Genomic DNA, 26,621 nt, shown 5'->3' on the forward strand with positions numbered 1-26,621 from the left:
AATGTTCTCAAGGATGAGGTTTTGGCTGATTTCTTTTGATTTTCCCATGATGTCAAGCAAAGAGGCACTGAGTTTGAAGGTAGGCCTTGAAATACATCCACAGGTACACCCCCAATTGACTCAAATGATGTTAATTAGCCTATCAGAAGCTTCTAAAGCCATGACATCATTTTCTGGAATTTTACAAGCTGTTTAAAGGCACAGTCAACTTAGTGTATGTAAACTTCTGACCCACTGGAATTGTGATACAGTGAATTATAAGTGAAATAATCTGTTAGTAAACAATTGTTGGAAAAATTACTTATGTCATGCACAAAGTAGATGTCCTAAACAACTTGCCAAAACTATAGTTTGTTAACAATACATTTGTGGAGTGGTTGAAAAACAAGTTTTCATGACTCCAACCTAAGTGTATGTAAACTTCCGACTTCAACTATATATCTGACTAAATTAGGAAAGACAAGAACTGTAATTTTGAATTCCATACAGTAAATGTGGAAGAGGTGAAACAATGGCAAGCCACAGGGGTCTGACAACTTGGATGGAAAATTGCTGAGGATAATAGCGGACGATATTGCCACTATTTGCCTTATCTTAATTTTAAGCGTACTAGAAAGTGTGTGCCCTCAGGCCTGGAGGGAAGGAAAAGGTATTCCCCTACCTAAGAATAGTAAAGCCCCCTTAACTGGCTCAAAGAGCTGACCAATCAAACTGTTGCCAACTCTTTCAGCGTGCTAATAGGAAAGGACATTCTACAAGCACTTATTACAAATTACTGATGATTGGCTGAGAGAAATTGATGACAAAAATTTTATGGGGGCTGTTTTTTTAGACTTCAGTGCGGCTTTTGACATTATCACTCATATTCTGTTGCTGGAAAAATGTATGTGTTGGCTTTACACCCCCTGCTCTATTGTGGATAAAGAGTTACCTGTCTAATAGAACACAGAGGGTGTTCTTTAATGGAAGCCTCTTCAAAAAACTCCAGGCAGAATCAGGAATTCCCCAAGGCAGCTGTCTAGGCCTTTTACTTTTTTCAATCTTTACTAACGACATGCCACAGGCCTTCAGTAAAGCCAGTGTGTCTGTGTATGTGGATGACTCAACACTATACATGTCAGCTACCACAGCGACTGAAATGACAGCAACACTTAATTAACTTCTTTGGGCTCAAATCCCGTTAACGGGATCGATTTGACAACATCCGGTGAAATGGCAGAGCGCCAAATTCAAAAAAAAAATATTACAAGTGCCATACACCAAATTAAAGCTGAACCTCTTGTTAATCTAGCCACCGTGTCAGATTTCAAAACGGCTTTACGGCGAAAGCAAACCATGCGATAATCTGAGGACAGCGCCCAGCATACCAACACATGGAAATCAGATTTCAACCCACCAGGCGCAACACAAAAGTCAGAAATAACGATTTAATTCATTCCTTACCTTTGAAGAACTTCGTCTGTTGGCACTCCAATATGTCCCATAAACATCACAAATGGTCCTTTTGTTCGATTAATTCCATCGTTATATCTTCAAAATGTCCATTTATTTGGCGCGTTTGATAAAAAAAACACCGGTTCCAACTCGTGCAACATGACTACAAAATATCTTATAAGTTACCTGTAATCTTGATCCAAACATTTGAAACAACTTTCCTAATACAACTTTAGGTATTTTTTAACGTAAATAATCAATCAAATTTAAGACGGGATAAACTGTGTTCAATACCGGAGGAAAACAAAGAAAGCGCGTTCCAGGTCGTGCGCATCAAAACATTAGAGTGCACTCGGCTGGACCCTCGTTCTGAACTGCCGTACTTCTTCATTTCTCTAAAGAAAAACATCAACCAATTTCTAAAGACTGTTGACATCTAGTGGAAGCTACAGGAACTGCAAGCATATTTCTATTAAAACGGGCTTACCATAGAAAACCAATGGAAAACAGATTGACCTCAGCTCGAGGTTTTGCCTGACAAATCAGTTCTGTTATACTCACAGACATTATTCAAACAATTAGAATGTGTTCTATCTAAATCTACCAATTATATGCATATCCTAGCTTCTGGGCCTGAGTAGCAGGCAGTTTACTTTGGGCACACTTTTCATCCGGACATGAAAATAGCGCCCCCAAGCCTAGAGAAGTTAACAAAGAGCTGCAGTTAGTTTCAGAATGGGTGGCAAGGAATAAGTTAGTCCTAAATATTTCAAAAACTAAAAGCATTTGATTTGGAAAAAATAATTCACTAAACCCTAAACCTAACCTAAATCTTGTAATGAATAATGTGGAAATTGAGCAAGTTGAGGAGGCTAAACTGCTTGGAGTAACCCTGGATTATAAACTGCCATGGTCAAAACATATTGATACAACAGTAGCTGAGATGGGGAGAAGTCTGTCCATAATAAAGTGCTGCTCTAACTTCTGAACAACACCATCAACAAGGCAGGTCCTACAGGCTCTAGTTTTGTCTCACCTGGACTACTGTTCAGTCATGTGGTCAGGTGCCACAAAGAGGGACTTAGGAAAATTGCAATTGGCTCAGAACAGGGCAGCACGGCTGTCCCTTGGATATACACAGAGAGATAACATTAATAATATGCATGTAAATCTCTCTTGGCTCAAAGTGGAGGAGAGATTGACTTCATCACTATTTGTATCTGTGAGAGGTATTGACATGTTGAATGCACCGAGCTGTCTGTTTGAACTACTGGCACACAGCTCGGATACCCATGCATACCCCACAAGACATGCCACCAGAGGTCTCTTCACAGTCCCCAAGTCCAGAAAGGTCTATGGGAGGTGCACAGTACTGCAGGACATAGAGCCATGACTACATGGAACTCTATTCGACATCATGCCAGCAGTACAATTGAACAACAAAAATCAGTTTGTGCTGGCCGACCACGAGGTCAAGAGAGACAGAGCTGGCCCTGAAACAAGGTAAGGTGGCTGTCTCCTGGGAAGGCTACATGCAGTCAACACCAGGCACCACGCTTACTTCTCATATTAATGCACACATCCAATCAGGTGACAGACCAGTTAACTAGGCCTAAGACCCCTAGACTTAGCAATTGTAACAATATTAGCCGGCTAGTTAATAATTTCGTAACACATAAAGTTTTAAGCCCCTCCCTCTGTCTATAAAGTCCTATTTTTTTGTTAAACATACACAGTAATACACTTTGGATAAAGTTGATTTGATTCAATATGTTGTATCATTTTGTCTGCACCGCCTGCACCGTCTGTACCAACAGTAGCACCACATCTTACCTTGGCTGCTAATCTATCCTGTGTGTTTGGTCACGGCCACTGCAGCTCCTGCAGTGCGTTTGTAGATCCATTGGACCACACAGGGATACCATTAGTGTCAAATACTGTTGATGAGGCTCTCTTACTGTGAGTTAACCACCCACATAAAACTGTCACTGAACCTGTAGCACCAGACATGGATCAACATTGCACGCTTTACCACGAATGTGTTTGTGTTTGTGTGGATGTTTGTGTGGTCGTAGGTGTTTGAGTTTGCATGCATTCATTCAACGTAAGTGTGTGCGTTCCCCTCCTGGACTACAAAGTTAAAATTGCTTTCCCTTGTCTTATCTTGATTGGCTGGGAGAATGCCGGGTGGAAAAGGGGGGCAGGCTGATGGGTGAGGAGCCACAGACGCTCTGTCACTTTCAGGTCACCAGGGAGTACAGACAACAGAACCCCCGCAGCAGACAGTCTTTATCAAATACAAAGAAGCCGATGATAACTTAACTATACACCTGAGGGACAGAGGACAACTTTACAAACTCACGTTATCTAGATCAGAGGACAACTTTACTAACTCACTTGATTTAGTACAAAGGACAACTTTATGAAATACTAAAACTAGGAGACATGTAGAGATCTTTACTAGACTGATCACATCTGGAAAAGGATTGACGTTGAAAGCCTCAAAGAAACGAAGAAGTGACTGGATATCTTAAGAAAACACCTGTCATTCACCTTTAACGCCCAAAACATTGAAGCTTTAAGGAACGATTTACCTTCAGAATATCAACCACAACTAAAAGAAGTGAAACTCAGATCCTAAACAGGAGAGGAGCATGCTCCATTTCTACCAGGCAGTTAAAGAGATTAACCTTAACAAATCACAAATCTTTAGCTGAAAATCCCACCGTTGCAAGAGGAGCCTACATAGAAGAGAGGACACTGCTTTTGGAAAATCTGCGTAGAATCCAAATCAAATTCAATTTTTTTTAACCTAAAAACCTACCACTGAGATCCTGCGCGGTGAATCAGCTTCATTAAGCACATCAAACATAATCATCTTTACCTGGAAAACCACAGTGGTGAAAAGACTGGACCATTTAGAGGAGAGGCTTGTGTCCATGTGGAGTGTATGCGTAGACCTAAGACAAGGACGACTGTGAAGAAGGCATCGATGGCAGGCGGATCCAGGAAGTGCCATCCAGCTTGTATGTAAACAAAGTGCCATGCCCATGCTACGACCGGCCTGGCACAGAGGAGGGTGGGCACTAGGGAGTACAACAGTCTCTCCCTTACTCATACTGCTCCTCTCCAGTCTGCAGGTAAAATGGTCACCAGTTTTGGAACCATGTGACATCTTCCTAACAACTCGTCCTACTTGTTTCCTCTGTCAGCTCAAAGAACGGCCAGTAAAAAATATCCATATAGAATATTCTGTCAAATATGGCAAACATAATATTCTGTAAAAAAAAGAAGTGTGTTGAAGTAATCTCACAAATAATCCAATCTGACAACAGAGAAACATAGTGGATAAACTGAAATCTGATTTAGGTGAGAGGATGAGTTGCTACTGTTGGACTGTAAAACCCATAAACTATCTTACTGACTCGGTGAGATGATAAGCCCTGAATTTATGGTATTTAATACATTTTTTACAGATATGCAACTGGGATAGACAAGAACACTGGAGTTGCTTAGCAACGTGGCTATATGATAATGTACTGGGTTGTATGGCATGGCAAACATATGGCCATAGATATCACTCCAGACATGAATATTATCACAAAATATACCAGAGCAGCCAGAAATGGACATATAGTATACAGCACCTGCTGTAGAATGCACGACAAAGCATGATTCTATCAGAGTAACTCCTAAAACTCTGCTTACTGTAAATACATCCCTTAAAAGGAAATGTTCACCCAATTTGAATATTATATTGTTTCTGTGCATCTCTGAGTGATGTTATATCGATTCCCTGGGTCATTTCATGTTTTCATGTGTATCTGAGTTACTGGCGTTCAAGCAGGCAGAGATCCGTCCGGTATGACGTAGCACTGTGATAAAGTCTCTCTCACTACACTATAAGTGTATAGGAATACGAGTTTTAGATAGTTAAAGCATCTATCATACATGTCAGATTTCAATACCGGCCGATGTCATAACGCGGTAGGTTGTCTTCTCTTCAATGAGCCATTGATCATATTTTTGCGATATTCCTACCTCAAGAAATGTTTTCTTTAACAGAGGGTCTAGCACATTTTTCCTATTTGTCTGTCTCTTTAGTCCAGGGTGCATTGCATGGTGCCATTGCCAGAGATATTACAGAAAGGAGATAAGAATCCAATGAATGAAGGAAGGTATAACGCTCCACCCAGCAGGCTGTCGACCAATCGTGTTCACGTTGTCATGCTGCGTCACGCGGTTGCAAAGCTAATCATCACGTAATCCCTTCTGAAATTCAGGTTATATGTCGAGAAACGACAGATAGCAAGTTAATTATCTCACATTTTGGAAAATATTTGTAATGTTGTATTTCTTATTGATGAAATTTGTGCTAATGTTGGGTTTTTGAGCTGACGCCCAATAGACTCCCATTCCCTCCTTGAAGGAGAGCGCTCCTTGTCCCAAAATTGCCTAAAATGCACCGAGTGGCCCATTGACGTAGAATGGGCAACGTTTCCCATCGCCTCAAAATGTAGATCTGCAGTTGCGAATGTTAGGCTCCACTCTGTGAGGCACATCAATCTGCAGGTTGAACATGGTGAGATTGTAAACCCCTAAATTGATAGTGCAGTTTGTTTAACCCAATTTACAGCTAACTAGCTACATTACATGCTGATATTGTCTTTGGTATTATTGTGTGTAGCTACGTTTGCTAGCTGGCTACCTAGCTAGCAAACTAACAAGCCAGCCCATAGAGAGAGCATTGCATTGTGGATTTTGTAGTTGACTTTGGCTGTAACAGATTTCCACAACGATTTGCCAAGTTGCTACCAACCTTATAACTCCAAAATGAAACATTTGTTCACAAAAATAGAGAACTCTCACATTTAATTTCAGGTTCCTAAATTACATCAGCACTCTCTCGAAATCTATAACTGAGTTAAGCTCAGAATCCTTAAGTGTCTTGTGCATTTTAAAGCCTTTTCTCTTTAAGGTAGAGGACAGCCCATGTATTTTCTTTTCACCCCAGATAAAAGTAGAGACCGACACAAACTCTTTCTCTCTCTCTCATCTGTGATATCTGCTGTCCAGACAACCTGATGATAGGAGCAAAACAACCTGGTGGTAGGAGACAGACAACCTCGTGGTAGGAGACAGACAACCTGGTGGTAGGAGACAGACAACCTGGTGGTAGGAGCAAGACAACCTGGTGGTAGGAGACAGACAACCTCGTGGTAGGAGACAGACAACCTGGTGGTAGGAGACAGACAACCTGGTGGTAGGAGCAAGACAACCTGGTGGTAGGAGACAGACAACCTGATGGTAGGAGACAGACAACCTGGTGGTAGGAGACAGACAACCTGGTGGTAGGAGCAAGACAACCTGGTGGTAGGAAACAGACAACCTGATGGTAGGAGACAGACAACCTGGTGGTAGGAGCAAGACAACCTGGTGGTAGGAGACAGACAACCTGGTGGTAGGAGATAGACAACCTGGTGGTAGGAGATAGACAACCTGGTGATAGGAGACAGACAACCTGGTGGTAGGAGCAAGACAACCTGGTGGTAGGAGCAAGACAACCTGGTGGTAGGAGATAGACAACCTGGTGGTAGGAGGCAGACAACCTGGTGGTAGGAGACAGACAACCTGGTGGTAGGAGATAGACAACCTGGTGGTAGGAGCAAGACAACCTGGTGGTAGGAGATAGACAACCTGGTGATAGGAGACAGACAACCTGGTGGTAGGAGCAAGACAACCTGGTGGTAGGAGACAGACAGCCTGATGGTAGGAGACAGACAACCTGGTGGTAGGAGGCAGACAACCTGGTGGTAGGAGACAGACAACCTGGTGGTAGGAGATAGACAACCTGGTGGTAGGAGATAGACAACCTGGTGGTAGGAAACAGACAACCTGGTGGTAGGAGGCAGACAACCTGGTGGTAGGAGGCAGACAACCTGGTGGTAGGAGGCAGACAACCTGGTGGTAGGAGACAGACAACCTGGTGGTAGGAGACAGACAACCTGGTGGTAGGAGACAGACAACCTGGTGGTAGGAGATAGACAACCTGGTGTTGGGAAACAGACAACCTGGTGATAGGAAACAGACAACCTGGTGGTAGCAGGCAAACAACCTGGTGGTAGGAGACAGACAACCTGGTGGTAGGAAACAGACAACCTGGTGGTAGGAAACAGACAACCTGGTGGTGGGAAACAGACAACCTGGTGATGGGAAACAGACAACCTGGTGGTAGGAGACAGACAACCTGGTGGTAGGAAACAGACAACCTGGTGGTAGGAGACAGACAACCTGGTGGTAGGAGACAGACAACCTGGTGGTAGGAGACAGACAACCTGGTGGTAGGAGACAGACAACCTGGTGGTAGGAGACAGACAACCTGGTGGTAGGAGACAGACAACCTGGTGGTAGGAGACAGACAACCTGGTGGTAGGAAACAGACAACCTGGTGGTAGGAGACAGACAACCTGGTGGTAGGAAACAGACAACCTGGTGGTAGGAGACAGACAACCTGGTGGTAGGAGACAGACAACCTGGTGGTAGGAGACAGACAACCTGGCGGTAGGAGACAGACAACCTGGTGATAGGAGACAGACAACCTGGTGGTAGGAAACAGACAACCTGGTGATAGGAAACAGACAACCTGGTGGTAGGAAACAGACAACCTGGTGGTAGGAAACAGACAACCTGGTGGTAGGAGACAGACAACCTGGTGGTAGGAAACAGACAACCTGGTGGTAGGAGACAGACAACCTGGTGGTAGGAGATAGACAACCTGGTGGTAGGAAACAGACAACCTGGTGGTGGGAGACAGACAACCTGGTGGTAGGAAACAGACAACCTGGTGGTGGGAGATAGACAACCTGGTGGTAGGAGATAGAATGGGTAATTGAAATGTTAGACAGTCAGGGAGCTCTTATCATACAGAGGAACAGGTGGTGGTGTGTACGGGGAATAGAGTGGGTCATTGAAGTGTTAGACAGTCAGGGAGCTCTTATAGGATATAGGAACAGGTGGTGGTGTGTACGGGGAATATAGTGGGTCATTGAAGTGTTAGACAGTCAGGGAGCTCTTATCATACAGAGGAACAGGTGGTGGTGTGTACGGGGAATATAGTGGGTCATTGAAGTGTTAGACAGTCAGGGAGCTCTTATAGGATAGAGGAACAGGTGGTGGTGTGTAAAGGGATAGATTGGACAGGCACAGGGAGGATACACTGCTCAAGATTGAGATATGTATCCCTACTGCAGAGTGAAGGCAAGGCAGGGAATGTTAGTCAGAGATAGAGTACCACACATAGAAATAGAACCCATTGGATGGTACTACACCCCACCCGTGGAACAACAGATTCTAAATGGGAAACTTTGATTCTCTGTTTACCTTTAAAAAGGAAGAGAAGGGTTGGTCTGTCACCAGAATCAGAAGGGTTAGTATGTTACTAGAATCAGAAGAGAAGGGTTGGTCTGTCACCAGAATCAGAAGGGTTAGTATGTTACTAGAATCAGAAGAGAAGGGTTGGTCTGTCACTAGAATCAGAAGAGAAGGGTTGGTCTGTCACTAGAATCAGAAGAGAATGGTTGGTCTGTCACTTGAATCAAAAGTGTTGGTCTGTCACTAGAATCAGAAGAGAAGGGTTGGTCTGTCACTAGAATCAAAAGTGTTGGTCTGTCACTAGAATCAGAAGAGAAGGGTTGGTCTGTCACTAGAATCAAAAGTGTTGGTCTGTCACTAGAATCAGAAGAGAAGGGTTGGTAAGTCACTAGAATCAGAAGAGAAGGGTTGGTAAGTCACTAGAATCAGACGAGAAGGGTTGGTCTGTCCACAGAATCGAGAGGGTTGGTATGTCACTAGAATCAGATGGGTTGGTCTGTCACTAGAATCAGAAGAGAAGGGTTGGAATGTCACTAGAATCAGAATGGGTTGGCCTGTCACTAGAATCAGAAGAGACTGTTTGGTCTGTCACTAGAATTGGAAGAGAAGGGTTGGTCTGTCACTAGAATCAGAAGGGTTGGTCTGTCACTAGAGTCAGATCAGAAGGGTTGGTCTGTCACTAGAATCAGAAGAGAAGGATTGGTATGTCACCAGAATCAGTAGGGTTACTATGTTACTAGAATCAGAAGGGTTGGTCTGTCACTAGAATCAGAAGGGTTGGCCTGTCACTAGAATCAGATGAGAAGGGTTGGTCTGTCACTAGAATCAGAAGAGAAGGGTTGGTCTGTCACTAGAATCAGAGGAGAAGGGTTGGTCTGTCACTAGAATCAGAAGTGTTGGTCTGTCACTAGAATCAAAAGGGTTGGTAAGTCACTAGAATGAGATGAGAAGAGTTGGTATGTCACTGGAATCAGAAGGGTTGGTCTGTCTCTAGAATCAGAAGAGGAGGGTTGGTCTGTCACTAGAATTGGAAGAGAAGGGTTGGTCTGTCACTAGTATCAGAAGGGTTGGTCTGTCACTTGAATCAGAAAAGAAGGGTTGGTCTGTCACTAGAATTAGAAAGATTGCTATGTCACTAGAATCAGAAGGGTTGGTATGTCACCAGAATCAGAAGGGTCTGTATGTCACTAGAATCAGAAGGGTTGGTCTGTCACTAGGATCAGAATGGTTGGTAAGTCACTAAAATCAGATGAGAAGAGTTGGTATGTCAATAGAATCAGAAGGGTTGGTCTGTCATTAGAATTAGAAGAGAAGGGTTGGTATGTCACTAGAATCGTAAAAGAAGGGTTGGTCTGTCATTAGAATTAGAAGAGAAGGGTTGGTCTGTCACTAGAATCGTAAAATAAGGCTTGGTATGTCACTAGAATCAGAAGGGTTGGTCTGTCACTGGAATCAGAAGAGAAGGGTTGGTCTGTCACTAGAATCAGAAGGGTTGGTTTGTCACTAGTATCAGAAGGGTTGGTCTGTCACTAGAATCAGAAGAGAAGAGTTGGTATGTCATTAGAATCGGAAGGTTTGGTTTGTCTCTAGAATCAGATGAGAAGAGTTGGTCTGTCGCCAGAATCAGAAGGGTTGGTATGTCGCTAGAATCAGAAGGGTTGGTATGTCACTAGAATCAGAAGGGTTGGTCTGTCTCTAGAATCAGAAGAGGTGGGTTGGTCTGTCACTAGAATCAGAGGAGAAGAGTGGATATGTCTCTAGAATCAGAAGAGAGGGGTTGGCAGCCATTAGAATTGGAAGGGTTGGTCTGTCATTAGAATTAAAAGAGAAGGGTTGGTATGTCACTTGAATTAGAAGGGTTGGTCTGTCACTAGAATCAGAAGAAAAGGGTTGGTCTGTCATTACAATCAGAAGAAAAGGGTTGGTATGTCACTCGAATCGTAAAAGAAGGTTTGGTCTGTCACTTGAATTAGAAAGATTGGTATGTCACTAGAATCAGAAGGGTTGGTCTGTAACTAGAATCAGAAGAGAAGGTTTGGTCTTTCACTAGAATCAGAAGAAATGGGATGGTCTGTCACTATAATCAGAAGAGACGGGTTGGTCCTTCACTAGAATTAGAAGAGAATGGTTGGTCTATCACTAGAATCAAAAGAGAAGGTTGGGCCTCCTGAGTGGTGCAGTGGTCCAAGGCACTGCATCGCAGTGTTGCGGCATAACTACAGCCTGGAGTTCGATGCATAATTGGCCCAGCTTTGTCCTAGTTAGGGGAGGGTCTGGTCGGGGTGTGCTTTACTTGGCTCATCGCACTTTAGCGACTCCTTGTGGTGGGCCTGGTGCCAGCAGGCTGACTTTGATCATCAGTTGAACTGTGTTTTTCTTCCGACACATTGGTGCAGCTGTCTTCTGGGTTAAGCTAGCAGATGTTAAGAAGCGCGGCTTGGCGGGTCATGATTCGGAGGACACATGACTCGACGTTCGCCTCTCCCAAGCCAGTTGGGGAGTTGCAGTGATGAGACAAAATCATAATAATGAAATTGGGGAGAGAAAGGGGGTTGCCCAAGCATGTGTTAAGAAATCTTAAGTTTTAGACCAAGATCATGAAAATGCAGGTAAGAACCCAAATCTGATTTCCTTTTTATTTCCAATCTTTTTTTCTGACTGTCCACACATAGTTTTACATGTGACCTGTATCAGATTGATGTAGCATCTCATGTGCAGCTCATGTGCAATGAAACTACTTATTTTCCCAATTATTGGCAAAAGATTTGATCTAATTGGTCAAAAGACCAATTAATCCGGTTAAATATCTGAATTGGGCTGCTTGTGTAAACGCAGCCATATGGAAGCAGTATAAATTGGAAGTTATAAGATGAGATTCTATGTGTTTTTTTGTTGTTTTTGCTGAAAAAATCAGATGGGTAACAGATATGCACATAATTGATGAAAGATCTGAATTGAGCTGCCTGTGTAAACGCAGCCTAACTGAGGCACTGCCGGTTAAATCTCCCAAGTTTATTTCTCCCCTCAGAGTAAATGAAACCGGTACATTTACTTCTAGTAGTTTAGACCACATGATATTATGGGCTCGATTCAATCCGTATATCACCGAAGTTCAGCGCGTTTGCGGAGACTGCATTCACAGTTAAAGACCCAGTGCAGTCAAAAACATGATTTTTCTGTGTTTTATATACATATCCACACTGAGGTTGGAATTATACTGTGAAATTGTGAAAATTATGATCATGCCTTTTTATTGTAAGAGCTGTTTGAAAAGACCGCCTGAATTCATTTCATCCTGTTTTCGAGGGATGAAGTTTAGGTCACCAGGTGATAAATTAGGTAATAGACCAATAAGGAGAGTTCCAAACCTCTCTGCTAATAACAGCTACCCCTCCCCATTCAGACCACTCCCAGACAGACAGTCCTGGCAAAATGATTTGTCTTTGCCAAGAAGCTTATTTGAATTTTTTTTAATTTTACATTCACGGTAAGGTACTTATTAATTGTTACCCAGAAATAATTTGATATTGACATAAAAATGGCTGCAATGGACCTTTTCACCCTGGATATGTCGGCTCAATTGGAAATTACCTTAAATTTCAATTGCGAGATAGCGCTGAACTTCAGCGACACGGATTGAATTGAGCCCTAGGCTTGTGAAATTGCCTAAACTGACGCCTAAGACGATTGAGGTTGAGTAGTTAGTAACCTCAGCATGAATTCTACTCAAACACTGCCATCTTGTGGACTCTCACTACAACCACATTCCCCTCTGTCTATCTGACACATTGTTGGGGCCCGGGGGTGGTAAACATTAATATTTTATCATGGACTATTCCTTTTGCATTTTCTTATTTGACATGAAAGGTGGTGGTTCTGTGATTGATTGTATTGTATTTGCATTAGGATCCCCCATTAGCTGATGCCATGAAGCTGACGCTTAAAGAGTTGATCTCTAAAAGGAATGAATATAGGGAGAACTGCACCAGGAGTTTAGCAGAAAGCGTCTTCTCAGGAACTGGTGAGCAGTTTGTTTTTGGCCCATACCGATTTATTAACTAACAAATTTACACACTGCTGCACATACACAGAGCAGGTCCACACACACACACACACACACACACACACACACACACACACACACACACACACACACACACACACACACACACGGCCACTTGCATGTATCACTGTAGCATGTTGCTGCTACAATGTGTATTTTAATTGTACTGCTGCCAGACTGTCAGTGCTGCAATTAATCTGTATGGAAATTAATTTTGAGATAAGCAGTAGCACTTTATTATTCATGTACTTTTCTGTTTTCCCCTTACTCTGTCCTTGTTTGTCCTTTCAGGAACCTACTGTAACGGGACGGTTGATCTATTTGTGTGTTGGCCCCACTCAGCTCCTGGTAACGTGTCAGTGCCCTGTCCTTCTTACCTCCCCTGGGTCACAGAGGGTGATTCTCCAGGCTTCATATCACACACGTTCCATATCCATTATGTCACGTGATGGCACAACATGACATAATACCATTTCTACCAAAGTAGAAAGTTAAACGTATCTTCCAACACGGTTAGCTCGTGAGCACATCTCTCCATAACCAATCTATTGGTTCCTCTTCTCTTCCTGACCCAGATGACTCCAGGAGTGTGTACAGGCAGTGTCTGTCCAATGGGAGCTGGCGACTCCAGGAGAATTCTTCGGAAGCCTGGCGGGACCAGAGAGAATGCAATGAGAATCGTTTCTTTGAAGCCGAGGTGAGGGAAAGGCTGTGAGGAAACTTTTGGAAAAGGTCTTGTAACTGAATTGTCAAACATAAATCATATCCCAGATAAAAAGCAAAATCTTCCATCGAGGTCAAAGGTCACCTCTTTTACTTTTGTTTGTCTGTGTTTTCCAGGAGGATGAGATGTTTCGCCAAGCAGCACTGAGGGTTATCTCCATCGTCGGCTACGCTCTGTCCCTCTTCTCCCTCTCTCTGGCCACTCTCCTCATGGGCATTCTCAGGTCAGCGTCAAGGGGTCAGCGTCAAGGGGTCAGCGTCAACAGCTTAGGCACATGTTGATGATGATTATGATGAATTCTACTATGGTTGGGCGATGACATGATTGCAAATGAATGACATTCTCCTTAGTCACGGCATCGATTCAAACCCACTAGTCAGTGTTCAATGTCAGTATATAATATGTAATGGATATCAGGGGAGGTAGAAATACAAGATCACAGATGTTGTCGATCACTATAAATGACATTATAACAACTACATTGGATTGCCTATGTACTGGGCACTTATCTTAATCACATAATAACAAAATCAACTTCCACGCTAAATAGTCAGTGGTGGTTTTGAGTCAATACCAACCTCTGTCTCTTCCAGGAAGCTCCACTGTACGAGGAACTACATCCACATGAATCTGTTTGTGTCGTTCATGATGAGAGCCATAGCCGTTTTCATAAAGGAGATCGTTTTACATGTCATGTACACCAAGCTACCCAGTGACGACCCAGGGTGGAACTCATACTCCAATTCAGTGGTATTCATCTCCTGCAGAGAATTTAATTAGAAATGACCTTCAGAATATTTATTTCTTATGATATAAGCTCAAAATGGCCAGAAAAAAAGAACTTTCTTCTGAAACTCGTCAGTCTATTCTTATTCTGAGAAATGAAGGCTATTCCATGCAAAAAATTGCCAAGAAACTGTAGATCTCGTACAACGATGTGTACTACTCCCTTCACAGAACAGTGCAAACTATCTCTAACCAGAATAGAAAGAGGAGTGAGAGGCCCCGGTGCACAACTGAGCAAGAGGACAAGTACATTAGAGTGTCTAGTTTGAGAAACAGATGTCTCACAAGTCCTCAACTGGCAGCTTCATTAAATAGTACCCGCAAAACACCAGTCTCAACGTCAACATCGAAGAGGCGACTCCAGGATGCTGGCCTTCTAGGCAGAGTTCCTTTGTCCATTGTCTGTGTTCTTTTGCCCATCTTAGTCTTTTCTTTTCATTGGCCAGTCTGAGATATGGCTTTTTCTTTGTAACTCTGCCTAGAAGGCCAGCATCCCGGAGTCACCTCTTTACTGTGGACGTTGAGACTGGTGTTTTGCAGATACTATTTAATGAAGCTGCCAGTTGAGGACTTGTGAGACATCTGTTTCTCAAACTAGACACTCTAATGTACTTGTTCTCTTGCTCAATTGTGCACCGGGGCCTCCCACTCCTCTTTCTATTCTGTTTCTTGGCAATTTCTTGCATGGAATAGCCTTCATTTCTCAGAACAAGAATAGACTGACGAGTTTTAGAAGAAAGTCTTTGTTTCTGGCCATTTTGAGCCTGTAATCGAACCCACAAATGCTGATGCTACAGATACTCAACTAGTCTAAAGAAGGCCAGTTTTATTGATTCTTTAAACAGGAAAACAGTTTTCAGCTGTGTTAACATAATTGCAAAAGGGTTTTCTAATGATCAATTAGCCTTTTAAAATTATAAACTTGGATTAGCTAACACAACATGCCATTGGAACACAGGAGTGATGGTTGCTGATAATGGGCCTCTGTACGCCTATGTAGATATTCCATAAAAAAATCTGCCGTTTCAAGCTACAATAGTAATTTACAACATTAACAATTTCTACACTGTAGTTCTGCAGTGTAATTTATATTTTACAAGGCAGTATAATGTATATTTTACAAGGCAGTGTAAAGTATATAGTTAAGGCAGTGTAATGTATATAGTTAAAGCAGTGTAATGTATATATTTAAGAAGGCAGTGTAATGTATATATTTAACAAGGCAGTGTCGTTTCTAATATTGAATAGTCTCTCCTCTTCCTGTAGATAGCGGTGGTATGTAAGGCCTCCCGGATGTCCATGGAATATTTTGTAGCCTGTAACTACTTCTGGCTTCTGGTGGAAGCCATCTTCCTCCACACTCTCCTCTTCACCGCTGTCCTCACCAAGAGACGGCTGCTCAAGAGATACATGCTCATTGGCTGGGGTAAGGTTCTAATGTTTCAAAGACATGTTCATTGGCTAGGTTAAGGCTCTAATGAAGATATAACTACGGCAACAAAATACTCTTTCTTCTTCCTAAAGGTACTCCATTCGTGTTTGTGGTGCCATGGACAGTTACCAAAGTTTTATTTGAAAATGAAGGGTAAGTATTTTGAGAGCATTTCCTCTCATTTCAACACTTCTGATCATATTTCTGGCTTTTCGCATAAAGTAATCAATCAGTAGGCATCTGTGTAATTACCCAATATGGCTCTGCTATAAGCTGATACTCTAGGCCTAAATCTGGTTTGAATATCTTCTGTCCTAAGGTGCTGGGCCAATAAGGATAGATGGATCTGGTGGATAATAAGAGGTCCGATCACTTTATCTGTGCTGGTGAGTAGCAACCAACCAGGGCCGTGCACCGACCTTGGAGAGAAAGGTGCTAAAAGTGAAAAAAGGCCCCCCCCAAAAAATCTGTTGACTTAATTTTCTTACATTCAAAGCTAATTAAGCCAAATGAGTGTGTACATATACAGTACCAGTCAAAAGTTTGGACACAGCTACTCATGCAAGGGTTTTTCTTTATTTTTACTATTTTCTATATTGTAGATTAATAGTGAAGATATCAAAACTATGAAATAACACATATGGAATCATGTAGTAATGAAAACAGTGTTAAACAAATCAAAATATATTTTATATTTTAGATTCTTCAAAGGAGCCACCCTTTGCCTTGATGACAGCTTTACACACTCTTGCCATTCTCTCATCCAGCTTCACCTGGAATGCTTTTCCAACAGTCTTGAAGGAGTTCCCACATATGCTGAGCACTTGTTGGCTGCTTTCCTTCACTCTGCAGTCCAACTCATCCCAAACCATCTCAATTGGGTTGCGGTCTGGTGATTGTGGGGACCATGTCATCTGATGCAGCACTTCATCACTCTCCTTCATGGTCAAATAGCCCTTACACAGCCTGGCGGTGTGTTGGGTCATTGTCCTGTTGAAAAACAAATGATAGTCCCACTAAGCGCAAACCAGATGGGACGGCATATCGCTGGAGAATGCTGTGGTAGCCATGCTGGTTAAGTGTGCCTTGAATTCTAAATAAATCACTGACAGTGTCACCAGCAAAGCACCCCCACACCATCACACCTCCTCCTCCATGCTTCACGGTGGGAACCACACATGCGGAGATCATCCGTTTACCCCCTCTGCATCTCACAAAGCCACGGCAGTTGGAACCAAAAATCTCAAATGTTGACTCATCAGACCAAAGGACAGATTTCCACCGGTCTAATGTCCATTGCGCATGTTTCTTGGCCCAAGAAAATCTCTTCTTCTTATTAGCGTCCTTTAATAGTGGTTTCTTTGCAGAAATTTGACCATGATGATTCATGCAGTCTCCTCTGAACAGTTGATGTTGAGATTTGTCTGCTCCAATCTTAAATGCAGTGAATTGATGATTTCTGAGGCTGGTAACTCTAATGAACTTATCCTCTGCAGCAAAGTTAACTCTGGGTCTTCCTTTCCTGTGGCAGGCCTGATAAGAGACAGTTTCATCATAGCGCTTGATGGTTTTTGCGACTGCACTTGAAGAAACATTCAAAGTTCTTGAAATTTTCCACATTGACTGACTTTCATGTCTTAAAGTAATGAGGGACTGTCGATTCTCTTTGCTTATTTGTGTCACACCCTGATCTGTTTCACCTGTCTTGTGCTTGTCTCCACCCCCCACCAGGTGACTCCTATTTTTCCCCATTATCCCCTGTGTATTTATATCTGTGTTTTCTGTTTGTCTGTTGCCAGTTTTTCTTGTTATGTCAAGTATTACCAGCATTTTGTCCGGTTTCTCCTGTTCTCAAGTTTTGTTTTGTAGTCTTCCCTGGGTCATATCCTGAGTCGTGATAGTACAAACTGGTCATGACTGATCCAGCAGATTCGGATAATCTCTGCAACACTGTCTCTTCACAAGGAGCCACCATTGGAAGACATGAAGAGTTACTACATAACCTTATGGAAGGATTCCACACCTTGGCGGAACACCATGACCATGCCATCAGAGCATTGTTGGAACAATTCCACAGACTATCTATTAGGCAGGAAGCAACAACAGAAGCCTCCCAGACTCTCAGTAACCCCACTACTAGCGGTGCTTCTTCCGAGCCTGCCCCGGCTTCCCGAGAACCCCTCTTACCACCTCTGAAGCGCTACACTGGGGATGCTGGAATCTGCCGGGTGTTTCTCTCCCAGTGCTCCTTCATTTTTGAGCTGCAGCCCTCTTCGTTTCTGTTGGACGATTCTAAGATAGTGTATCTTATAATGCTGATGTCTAGGAGGGCACTCGCTTGGGCTACGGCGATGTGTGAGCAATAATCTACCGTTTGCCTAAGGCTGGTGGATTTTGTGGCAGAAGTAAGGAAGGTGTTCGACTCTCCGTTGTCTGGGAGAGAGGCGGAAGCTACTTCAATTGCGTCAAGACTCCTGTAGTGTGGCAGACTACACAGTAGACTTTCGCACTTTAGCCACCGAGAGTGCCTGGAAGCCGGGATCCCTGTTCGACATGTTCCATCATGGATTATCGGAGGGAATAAAGGACGAGCTCGCAGCCCGGGAACTGCCTTTGGACCTCGACTCTCTCATAGCCTTGACCATAAGGATCGATGGGCGACTACGGGAACGCAGTAGGGAGAGGATTGTCGTGGCTCCAGAGGCACAACCTCCTGATTGACTGGGCTATGGGTTCTATCATGGGTTGGAGCCTGTTCTGCCATGTGCATTACCTCAAGGCGGCGCGGCCCGCCCCTGGAAGTCTTTCTGTGGACTTGGATAAATCCTCGGCTTTCTCTGCCATTACTGTCGAGTATCAAGACCTCCGGGAGGTTTTCAACAAGGCCCGCACCACATCTTCTCCTCCGCATCGACCCAATGACTGTGCCATTGACCTCCTCCCTGGCACTACACCGCCTCGGTGGCGGCTTTATTCCCTGTCAGGTCCGGAGATCAAGACCATGGAAGGGTACATTGAGGACTCTCGGGGCAGGGTTCATTCATCCTTCCTCCCCTGCCGGCGCAGGGTTCTTCTTTGTGGGGAAGGACAAAACCCTGCGTCCGTGTATCGACTACTGGGGCCTTAATGACATCACGGTAAAGAACCGCAACCCGCTACCACTCCTCTCCTCGGCTTTCGAGCCTCTCCAGGGGATGACTGTATTCTCAAAGTTGGACCTTCGGAATGCCTACCATCTGATTCAGATAAGGGAAGGAGACGAATGGAAGACAGCCTTTAACACAGCTAGCGGGCACTACAAGTATCTGGTTATGCCAGACTGCCAGCGGACTGACCAATGCTCCCGCAGTGTTCCAGGCTCTGGTCAATGATGTGCTCTGTGATATGTTGAACCGGTTTGTGTTTGTCTACCTTGACAACATCCTTGTCTTTTCCCGTTCAGTTCAGGAGCATGTTCTCCACATCAGACAAGTCCTGCAGCGCCTCCTTGAGAACTAGCTGTTTGTTAAGGCGGAGAAGTAAGAATTTCATCAATCCACTATCTCCTTTCTGGGATACGTCGTTGCTGCCGGAAACATTCAGATGAATCCAGACAAGGTGAGAGCGGTGATGGAGTGGCCCCAGCACTTCATCCAGAGTGCAGCTGCAATGTTTCCTGGGATATTCTAATTTCTACCAATGCTTCATCCGGGGCTACAGCATCCTGGCTTCCCCCCTCTCTGCATTCACCTCACCCAAGGTTCCATTCACATGATCCCCAGCTGCTGACCAGGCATTTTCGGATCTCAAGCATTGGTTCACTACAGCCCCCATCTTAATCCATCCGGACCCGTCCCGTCTGTTCGTGGTGGAGGTCTACACCTCGGACGTTGGAGTGGGGGCAGTCCTGTCCCAGCGTTCTGCCCAGGACCAAAAGCTGTATCCCTGCGTTTTTCTTAACCATCGTCTTAATCCCGTGGAGAGGAACTATGATGTTGGAGGAATGGAGTCACTGGCTAGAAAAGGCGGAACATCCATTCCTAGTGTGGACCGACCATAAGAATCTGGAATATCTCTGCACTGCCAAGTGCCTCAACTCAAAGCAGGCTAGTTGGGCTCTGTTCACTTGTTTCAATTTCACCATCTCCTACCGCACTGGGTCCAAGAATGTGAAGCCTGATGCCCTCTCTCGCTTGCATAGCGCCGCTGCTACTCCGTCTGACCCAGAGACCATCCTCACTACCTCCTGTTTAGGCTGGTCCCTGGTCCTGGAATGGGCTCATTACTCTAATCTAACCTCCCGTCACGGCTCCTGCCATACCCTGGCCCACTATGTTTTCTGACATTCATCGCCGCATGCATAGTGTGTGCTCAGAATAAGACTGTGGCAAGCTCCGGCCTGGCCTCCTTTAACCACTCCCTGTTCCTCATCGCCCCTGGTCCCATATATCCCTGGACTTTGTCACTGGTCTCTCTCCATCTGATGGCAACACCACCATCCTTACAATGGTGGATAGGTTTTCCAAAGTTGCCCACTTCATCCCCCTTCCCAAGTTACCCTCAGCCAAGAAGACGGCCCAACTCATGGTAAGTCTTCTGAATCCATGGACTTCCAGTCGATATAGTCTCCGATCGTGGTCCTTAGTTCTCGTCCCGATTCTGGAACGCGTTCTGCAACATCATTGGGTCGTCGGCCAGCCTGTCCTCGGGGTTTCATACTCAATCTAACGGCCAGTCGGAGCATGCCATTCAGGACCTGAAGACGACTCTTTAGTGCCTCTTCTCGGCCAACCCCACCACCTGGAGCCAGCAACTTGTATGGGTGGAGTATGCCCGGAATCCCTTTCCCTGCTCGGCCGCTAGTCTCTCACCTTTCGAGTGCTCCATGGGTTATCAGCCCCCCACTCTTCCCTGAGCAAGAGGAAGAGGTCAACATACCTTCGACCCAGATGTACATCCGCGTACCTGGAAGAGAGCCCAGTCTGCTCTTCTTAATAAGACCACCTTCAGGTATCGTCAACAAGCGGACCACCACCGGACCCTGGCTCCCCGCTATCATCCCGGGCAGATCGTATGGCTCCCCACTCGGGATCTACCCCTCTGGGTGGAGTCCCGTAAACTTTCCCCCCGCTTTATTGGCCCTTTCCCCATCTCTAAAGTCCTTAGCCCCACTGCTGTTCATCTTCTGTTGCCCTGCACCCTCCATATACATTCCACTTTCCATGTGTCTAGAATTAAACCTCTGTCTCACAGCCTTTTGTCTCCTGTTTCCAGGCCCACTCCTGTCTCCCGTCTTATCGACGGCCATCTGGCATACACAGTGAGGCGCCTCCTGAGTGTTTGACCTCAGGGCAGGGGATTCCAGTACCTGGTTGACTGGGCGGGTTATGGCCCGGAGGAGAGGTACTGAGACCCCTCTAGGAACATCCTGGACCCAGCCCTCTTCGCTGAGTTCCGACCGCCAACATCCCGGTTAACCAGATACAGTTGAAGTCGGAAGTTTACATACACTTACGTTGGAGGCATTAAAACTCATTCTTTAACCAATCCACAAATTTCTTCTTAACAAACTATAGTTTTGGCAAGTCGGTTAGGACATCTACTTTGTGCATGACACAAGTCATTTTTCCAACAATTGTTTACAGACAGATTATTTCACTTACAATTCACTGTATCACAAATACAGTGGGTCAGAAGTTGACATACCATAAGTTGCCTGTACCTTAAACAGCTTGGAAAATTCCAGAAAATTCTGTCATGTCTTTAGAAGCTTCTGATAGGATAATTGACATCATTTGAGTCAATTGGAGGTGTACCTGTGGATGTATTTCAAGGCCTATCTTCAAACGCAGTGCCTCTTTACTTGACATCATGGGAAAATCTAAAGAAAACAGCCAAGACCTCAGAAAAAGAATTGTCGACCTCCACTAGTCTGGTTCATCCTTGGGAGCAATTTCCAAACGCCTGAAGGTACCACGTTCATCTGTACAAACAATAGTACGCAAGTATAAACACCACGGGACCACGCAGCCATCATACCGCTCAGGAAGGAGAAGCGTTCTGTCTCCTAGAGATGAATGTATTTTGGTGCGAAAAGTGCAAAGCAAATCAAATCAAGTGCAAACAGCAAAAGGACCTTGTGAAGATGCTGGAGGAAACAAGTACAAAAGTATCTATATCCACAGTAAAATTAGTCCTATAACCTGAAAGGCCGCTCAGCAAGGAAGAAGCCACTGCTCCAAAACCGCCATAAAAAAGCCAGACTACGGTTTGCAACTGCACATGGGGACAAAGATCGTACTTTTTGGAGAAATGTCCTCTGGTCTGATGAAACAAAAATAGAACTGTTTGGCCATAATGACCATCGTTATGTTTGGAGGAAAAAGGGGGAGGCTTGCAAGGACAACAAAGTCAAGGTATTGGAGTGGCCATCACAAAGCCTTGACCTCAACCTTATAGAAAATTTGTGGGCAGAACTGCGAGCAATTTGCGAGCAAGGAGGCCTACAAACCTGACTCAGTTACACCAGCTCTGTCAGGAGGAATGTGCCAAAATTCACCCAACTTATTGTGGGAAGCTTGTAGAAGGCTACCCAAAACATTTGACCCAAGTTAACCAATTTAAAAGCAATGCTACCAAATACTAATTGAGTGTATGTAAACTTCTGACCCACTGGGAATGTGATGAAAGAAATAAAAGCTGAAATAAATAATTCTCTCTACTATTGACATTTCACATTCTTAAAATAAAGTGGTGATCCTAACTGACCTAAGACAGAGATTTTTTACTAGGATTAAATGTCAGGAATTGTGAAAAACTGAGTTTAAATGTATTTTGCTCAGGTGTATGTAAACTTCCGACTTCAACTGTATGTGCTCGGATAGGACATTAGGTGTTGCCATTTCGTCTTGTTTTGTCAGGTCTTATCAGCGGTTTTCCCATTTGTCCTGTTCTGAAGTTTTGTAGTCTTCCTGGTTTTGACCTTTCTGCCTGTCCTGACCCTGAGCTTGCCTGCCATTCTGTCCCTGATTGACTCTACCTTGGATTACGAACCTCTGCCTGCCCTCAACCTGCCCTTTGCCTGCCTAATTGTTATAATAAATATTCTGAGAACCGTACTATCCGCTTCCTGTGTCTGCATCTGGGTCATATCCTGAATCATGATCATTTGAGCTGTTCTTGCCATAATATGGTCTTTTACCAAATAGCGCTATCCTTCAAACGCATTAAGAAGGAAAGAAATTCCACAAATTAACTTTTAACAAGGCACAACTGTTAATTGAAATGCATTCCAGGTGACTACCTCATGAAGCTGGTTGAGAGAATGCCAAGAGTGTGCAAAGCTGTCATCCAGGCAAAGGGTGGCTACTTTGAAGAATCTGAAATATAAAATATATTTTGATTTGTTGAACACTTTTTAGCTTTCTACATGATTCCATATGTGTTATTTTATAGTTTTGATGTCCACTATTATTCTACAATGTAGAAAATGGTACAAATAAAGAAAAACGTCTAGGGTGTCAGGTAGGGTGGAGGTGATATGATCCTTGTCTAGTCTCTCAAAGCACTTCATGATGACAGAAGTGAGTGCTACATGGCAATAATCATTTAGTTCAGTTACCTTAGCTTTCTTGGGAACAGGAACAATGGTGGCCATCTTGAAGCATGTGGGGACAGCAGACTGGGATAGGGATTGATTGAATATGTCCATAAACACACCAGCCAGGTGGTCTGTGTGTGCTCTGAGGACGTGGCTAGGGATGCCATCTGGGCCGGGAACATTGCGAGGGTTAACAAGTTTAAATGTTTTACTCACTTAGGCCACAGAGAAGGAGAGCCCACAGTCTTTGGTAGCGGGCCGTGTCAGTGGCACTGTATTGTCCTCAAAGCGCGCAAAGAAGTTGTTTAATTTGTCTGGGAGCAAGACGTCGATCTCCGCGACGGGGCTGGTTTCCTTTTTGTAATCCGTGATTGTCTGTAGACCCTGCCACATACGTCTCGTGTTTGAGCCGTTGAATTGTGACTCCACTTTGTCTCTATACTGACGCTTTGCTTGTTTGATTGTCTTACAGAGGGAATAACTACACTGTTTGTATTCGGCCATGTTTCCAGTCGCCTTGCCATGTTTAAATGCTGTGGTACCATGATTAAATGAGGTTGTACGTCCTTTCAGTTTTGCGCGAATGCTGTCATCAATCCACGGTTACTGGTTAGGGAAGGTTTTAATAGACAGACTGACCAGGTGAAAGCAATGATCCCTTATTAATGCCACTTGTTAAATCTACTTCAATCAGTGTAGATGAAGGGGAGGAGACAGGTTAAAGAAGGACTTTTAAGCCTTGAGACAATTGACATATGGATTTTGTATGTGTGCCATTCAGATTGTCAATGGGCAAGACAAAATACTTAAGTGCCTTTGAATGGGGTATAGTAGTAGGTGCCAGGTGTACCGGTTTGTGTCAAGAACTGAAACACTGCTGGGTTTTTCAAGAATGGTCCACCACCCAAAGGAAATCCAGCCATCTTGACACAACTGTGGGAAGCATTGGAGTCAACATGAGCCAGCATCCATGTGGTATGCTTTCAACACCTTGTAGAGTCCATGCCCCAACGAATTGAGGCTGTTCTATGAGCAACTCCATATTAGGAAGGTGTTCCTAATGTTTGGTATACTCAGTGTATATATTAGTTTTCATTATTATTATTAACACATATTTTTTAGCATAGGCCTTTATTTTCTGCAAAATCCCATTGCAACCAAGCTTATAGCCTTCTGCTCAAAGAGAGAGCAAAGAGGGGAGGGCTATCAGCTGATAGCTGATTTATGTAAATCAGATTGTTTCAACAGGATAGCTAACTAACTAGTCTTTACCTGTGATTGGAGTTTATCCTGCTGCTGACATCTGCGTCTTAGGCCTACTAACAAATTGAAGCCTTCCATGTTCCTGACCGTGAGATGACCCATACAACTCAAAAGGGATCCGCTTCGACACTACTGTTTGGTGCCGGTAGCTTCTCCAGGACGAGTGCAGTGCGTGTGCTCGTCTATGGGCAGGGGAGGGGGACTGATACCTAAGAACTTGACACAATGATAAATCATCCATCAAACCATATAGACTGACCCACTGGGGGCATCAGTTCTCCTGAGCGTTCCAGTGATTTCTCACTGATTTCACACTGATTTTGGGATGTCGGTAAGATCAGTAGTTAGTAGAGACAAAGTGTAGATCAGTAGGCAGTAGAGACCAAATGACATAGACTTCAGCCAGAGCAGTCGTTGTCATATGTGATCACAAGCGTATCTATAGGGCAGAATGGTTAGGGTGCACTGATGACAATAAGATGGGGTTTCTGTTCTTAAAGACACTGTTTTGACACACCAGACTAAAAACCGAGACATGTCTTACTGTTTTACAGAAAAAAAACTCTTAATTGATTTGTGTTGCAGGTCATTTTCTACATATTCATCAAAATACTAATGTTGCTGCTCTCAAAGTTAAAAGCAGACCAAGTGAGATTCACAGACTACAGATACAGGTACTGTTGCTCAAAAGGGTGACTGATCTGTTACAGGAGTAAAATCCCAGTACTGTCTGAATGCCATAACGCCTTTCCTTTCCTCTAAGCTTGGCCAGGGCTACACTAGTCCTGATCCCTTTACTGGGAATCCACGAGGTGGTTTTCACTCTCCTGATTGACGAGTGTGTGGAGGGAAATACCCGCTATGCCAGGAACGTCATCAACCTCACCCTCAGCTCCTTCCAGGTGAGAGCTGAGAACAATGGCCGCATGTCACAACAAGAACATAACAATGTTTTATTGTTTCTGTTGATTTATGTTCCTGTTGAGGAAAGAAAGGAAAGCACCCAGATCCCATTGAGAACAACATTTAGTGGGAGAAATTAGTCCTGATAAAAATGCAAAGGAAAATGAGCCAGTAGAGTAATGCCAATCATTGTCATACGTCTCTCTCAGGGATTCTTGGTTTCTGTCCTGTACTGCTTCGCCAATGGAGAGGTAGCTATCCACAAACTATCTGTTAAATGTACTGTAGTCTTACGTGTTTGGCTAACAAATCATAATGGGAAATAATAAATAAAACACCAACATAAATCTGTTATCTCCAGTTCCAGGCAGAGCTGAAGAAGCACTGGCAGCTCTTCCAGTTCACTAACCACTTCCAGGTCACGCCCTGTATTGACTACCGGGACGCGCCCCTCAAACACCTGTGGAAGTGCTCCAGAGGCCGACGCTCCCATCAGAGCGAATCATATGAGGAGGAGGGTGGGCCTGCCACACACTCACACCTGCTGCAGGTGGCCTGGCAGGGGGACAGAGGAGGGGGAGAAGGAGGGGCAGTGGCAGGGTGGAGAGGAAGGGGGAGAGAAATGGGAGGATTGGAGTTCCACACCAGGAAGAGTCTGTCAGGTAGTGACGGAGAGATGACGCTGGGAGAGACCATGGAGGAGATACTGGAGGAGAGCGAGTTCTGACCTCCATCTTGTGGACCCTCCTTTTCTCTCCAGACTGCAATGAACTGTTATGGGGCCTCGTTTCCTTATAGATGGAGTCATTTCTATATGATACAAGTCCTTTGACAGACAACGGTCACATCTTGCGTATAACAATGATGTTGTATCTTTTTACAGATTCTTTGTATGGTACCTTGTGTATCATTGTGTATGTGAACAATGTTCCACGATTAGAATGCTAAATCATAAAACACACACAGTACCAGTCAAAAGTTTGGACACACCTACTCATTCAAGGTTGTTTCTTTATTTTTACTATTTTCTACACTGTATAATAAAAATGAAGACATCAAACCTATG

General features: G+C 44.1%; 1 protein-coding gene across 1 annotated transcript; it reads left to right on the plus strand.

Moving 5' to 3' along the window:
- Positions 1 to 3,697: 3,697 nt before the first annotated feature.
- LOC115163143 (glucagon-like peptide 2 receptor) lies at positions 3,698 to 26,282 on the plus strand. The gene is made up of 13 exons (XM_029714800.1): positions 3,698 to 4,574; positions 12,712 to 12,826; positions 13,160 to 13,264; positions 13,444 to 13,565; positions 13,709 to 13,815; positions 14,186 to 14,342; positions 15,645 to 15,804; positions 15,903 to 15,963; positions 16,130 to 16,196; positions 25,238 to 25,326; positions 25,416 to 25,554; positions 25,765 to 25,806; positions 25,917 to 26,282. The coding sequence occupies exons 1-13, from the start codon at positions 4,479 to 4,481 to the stop codon at positions 26,280 to 26,282; spliced, it is 1,626 nt and encodes a 541-aa protein (XP_029570660.1). The 5' UTR covers positions 3,698 to 4,478.
- Positions 26,283 to 26,621: the final 339 nt, after the last annotated feature.

The sequence above is a fragment of the Salmo trutta genome, chromosome 2, assembly GCF_901001165.1.
Source record: "Salmo trutta chromosome 2, fSalTru1.1, whole genome shotgun sequence".
Taxonomy (NCBI): domain Eukaryota; kingdom Metazoa; phylum Chordata; class Actinopteri; order Salmoniformes; family Salmonidae; genus Salmo; species Salmo trutta.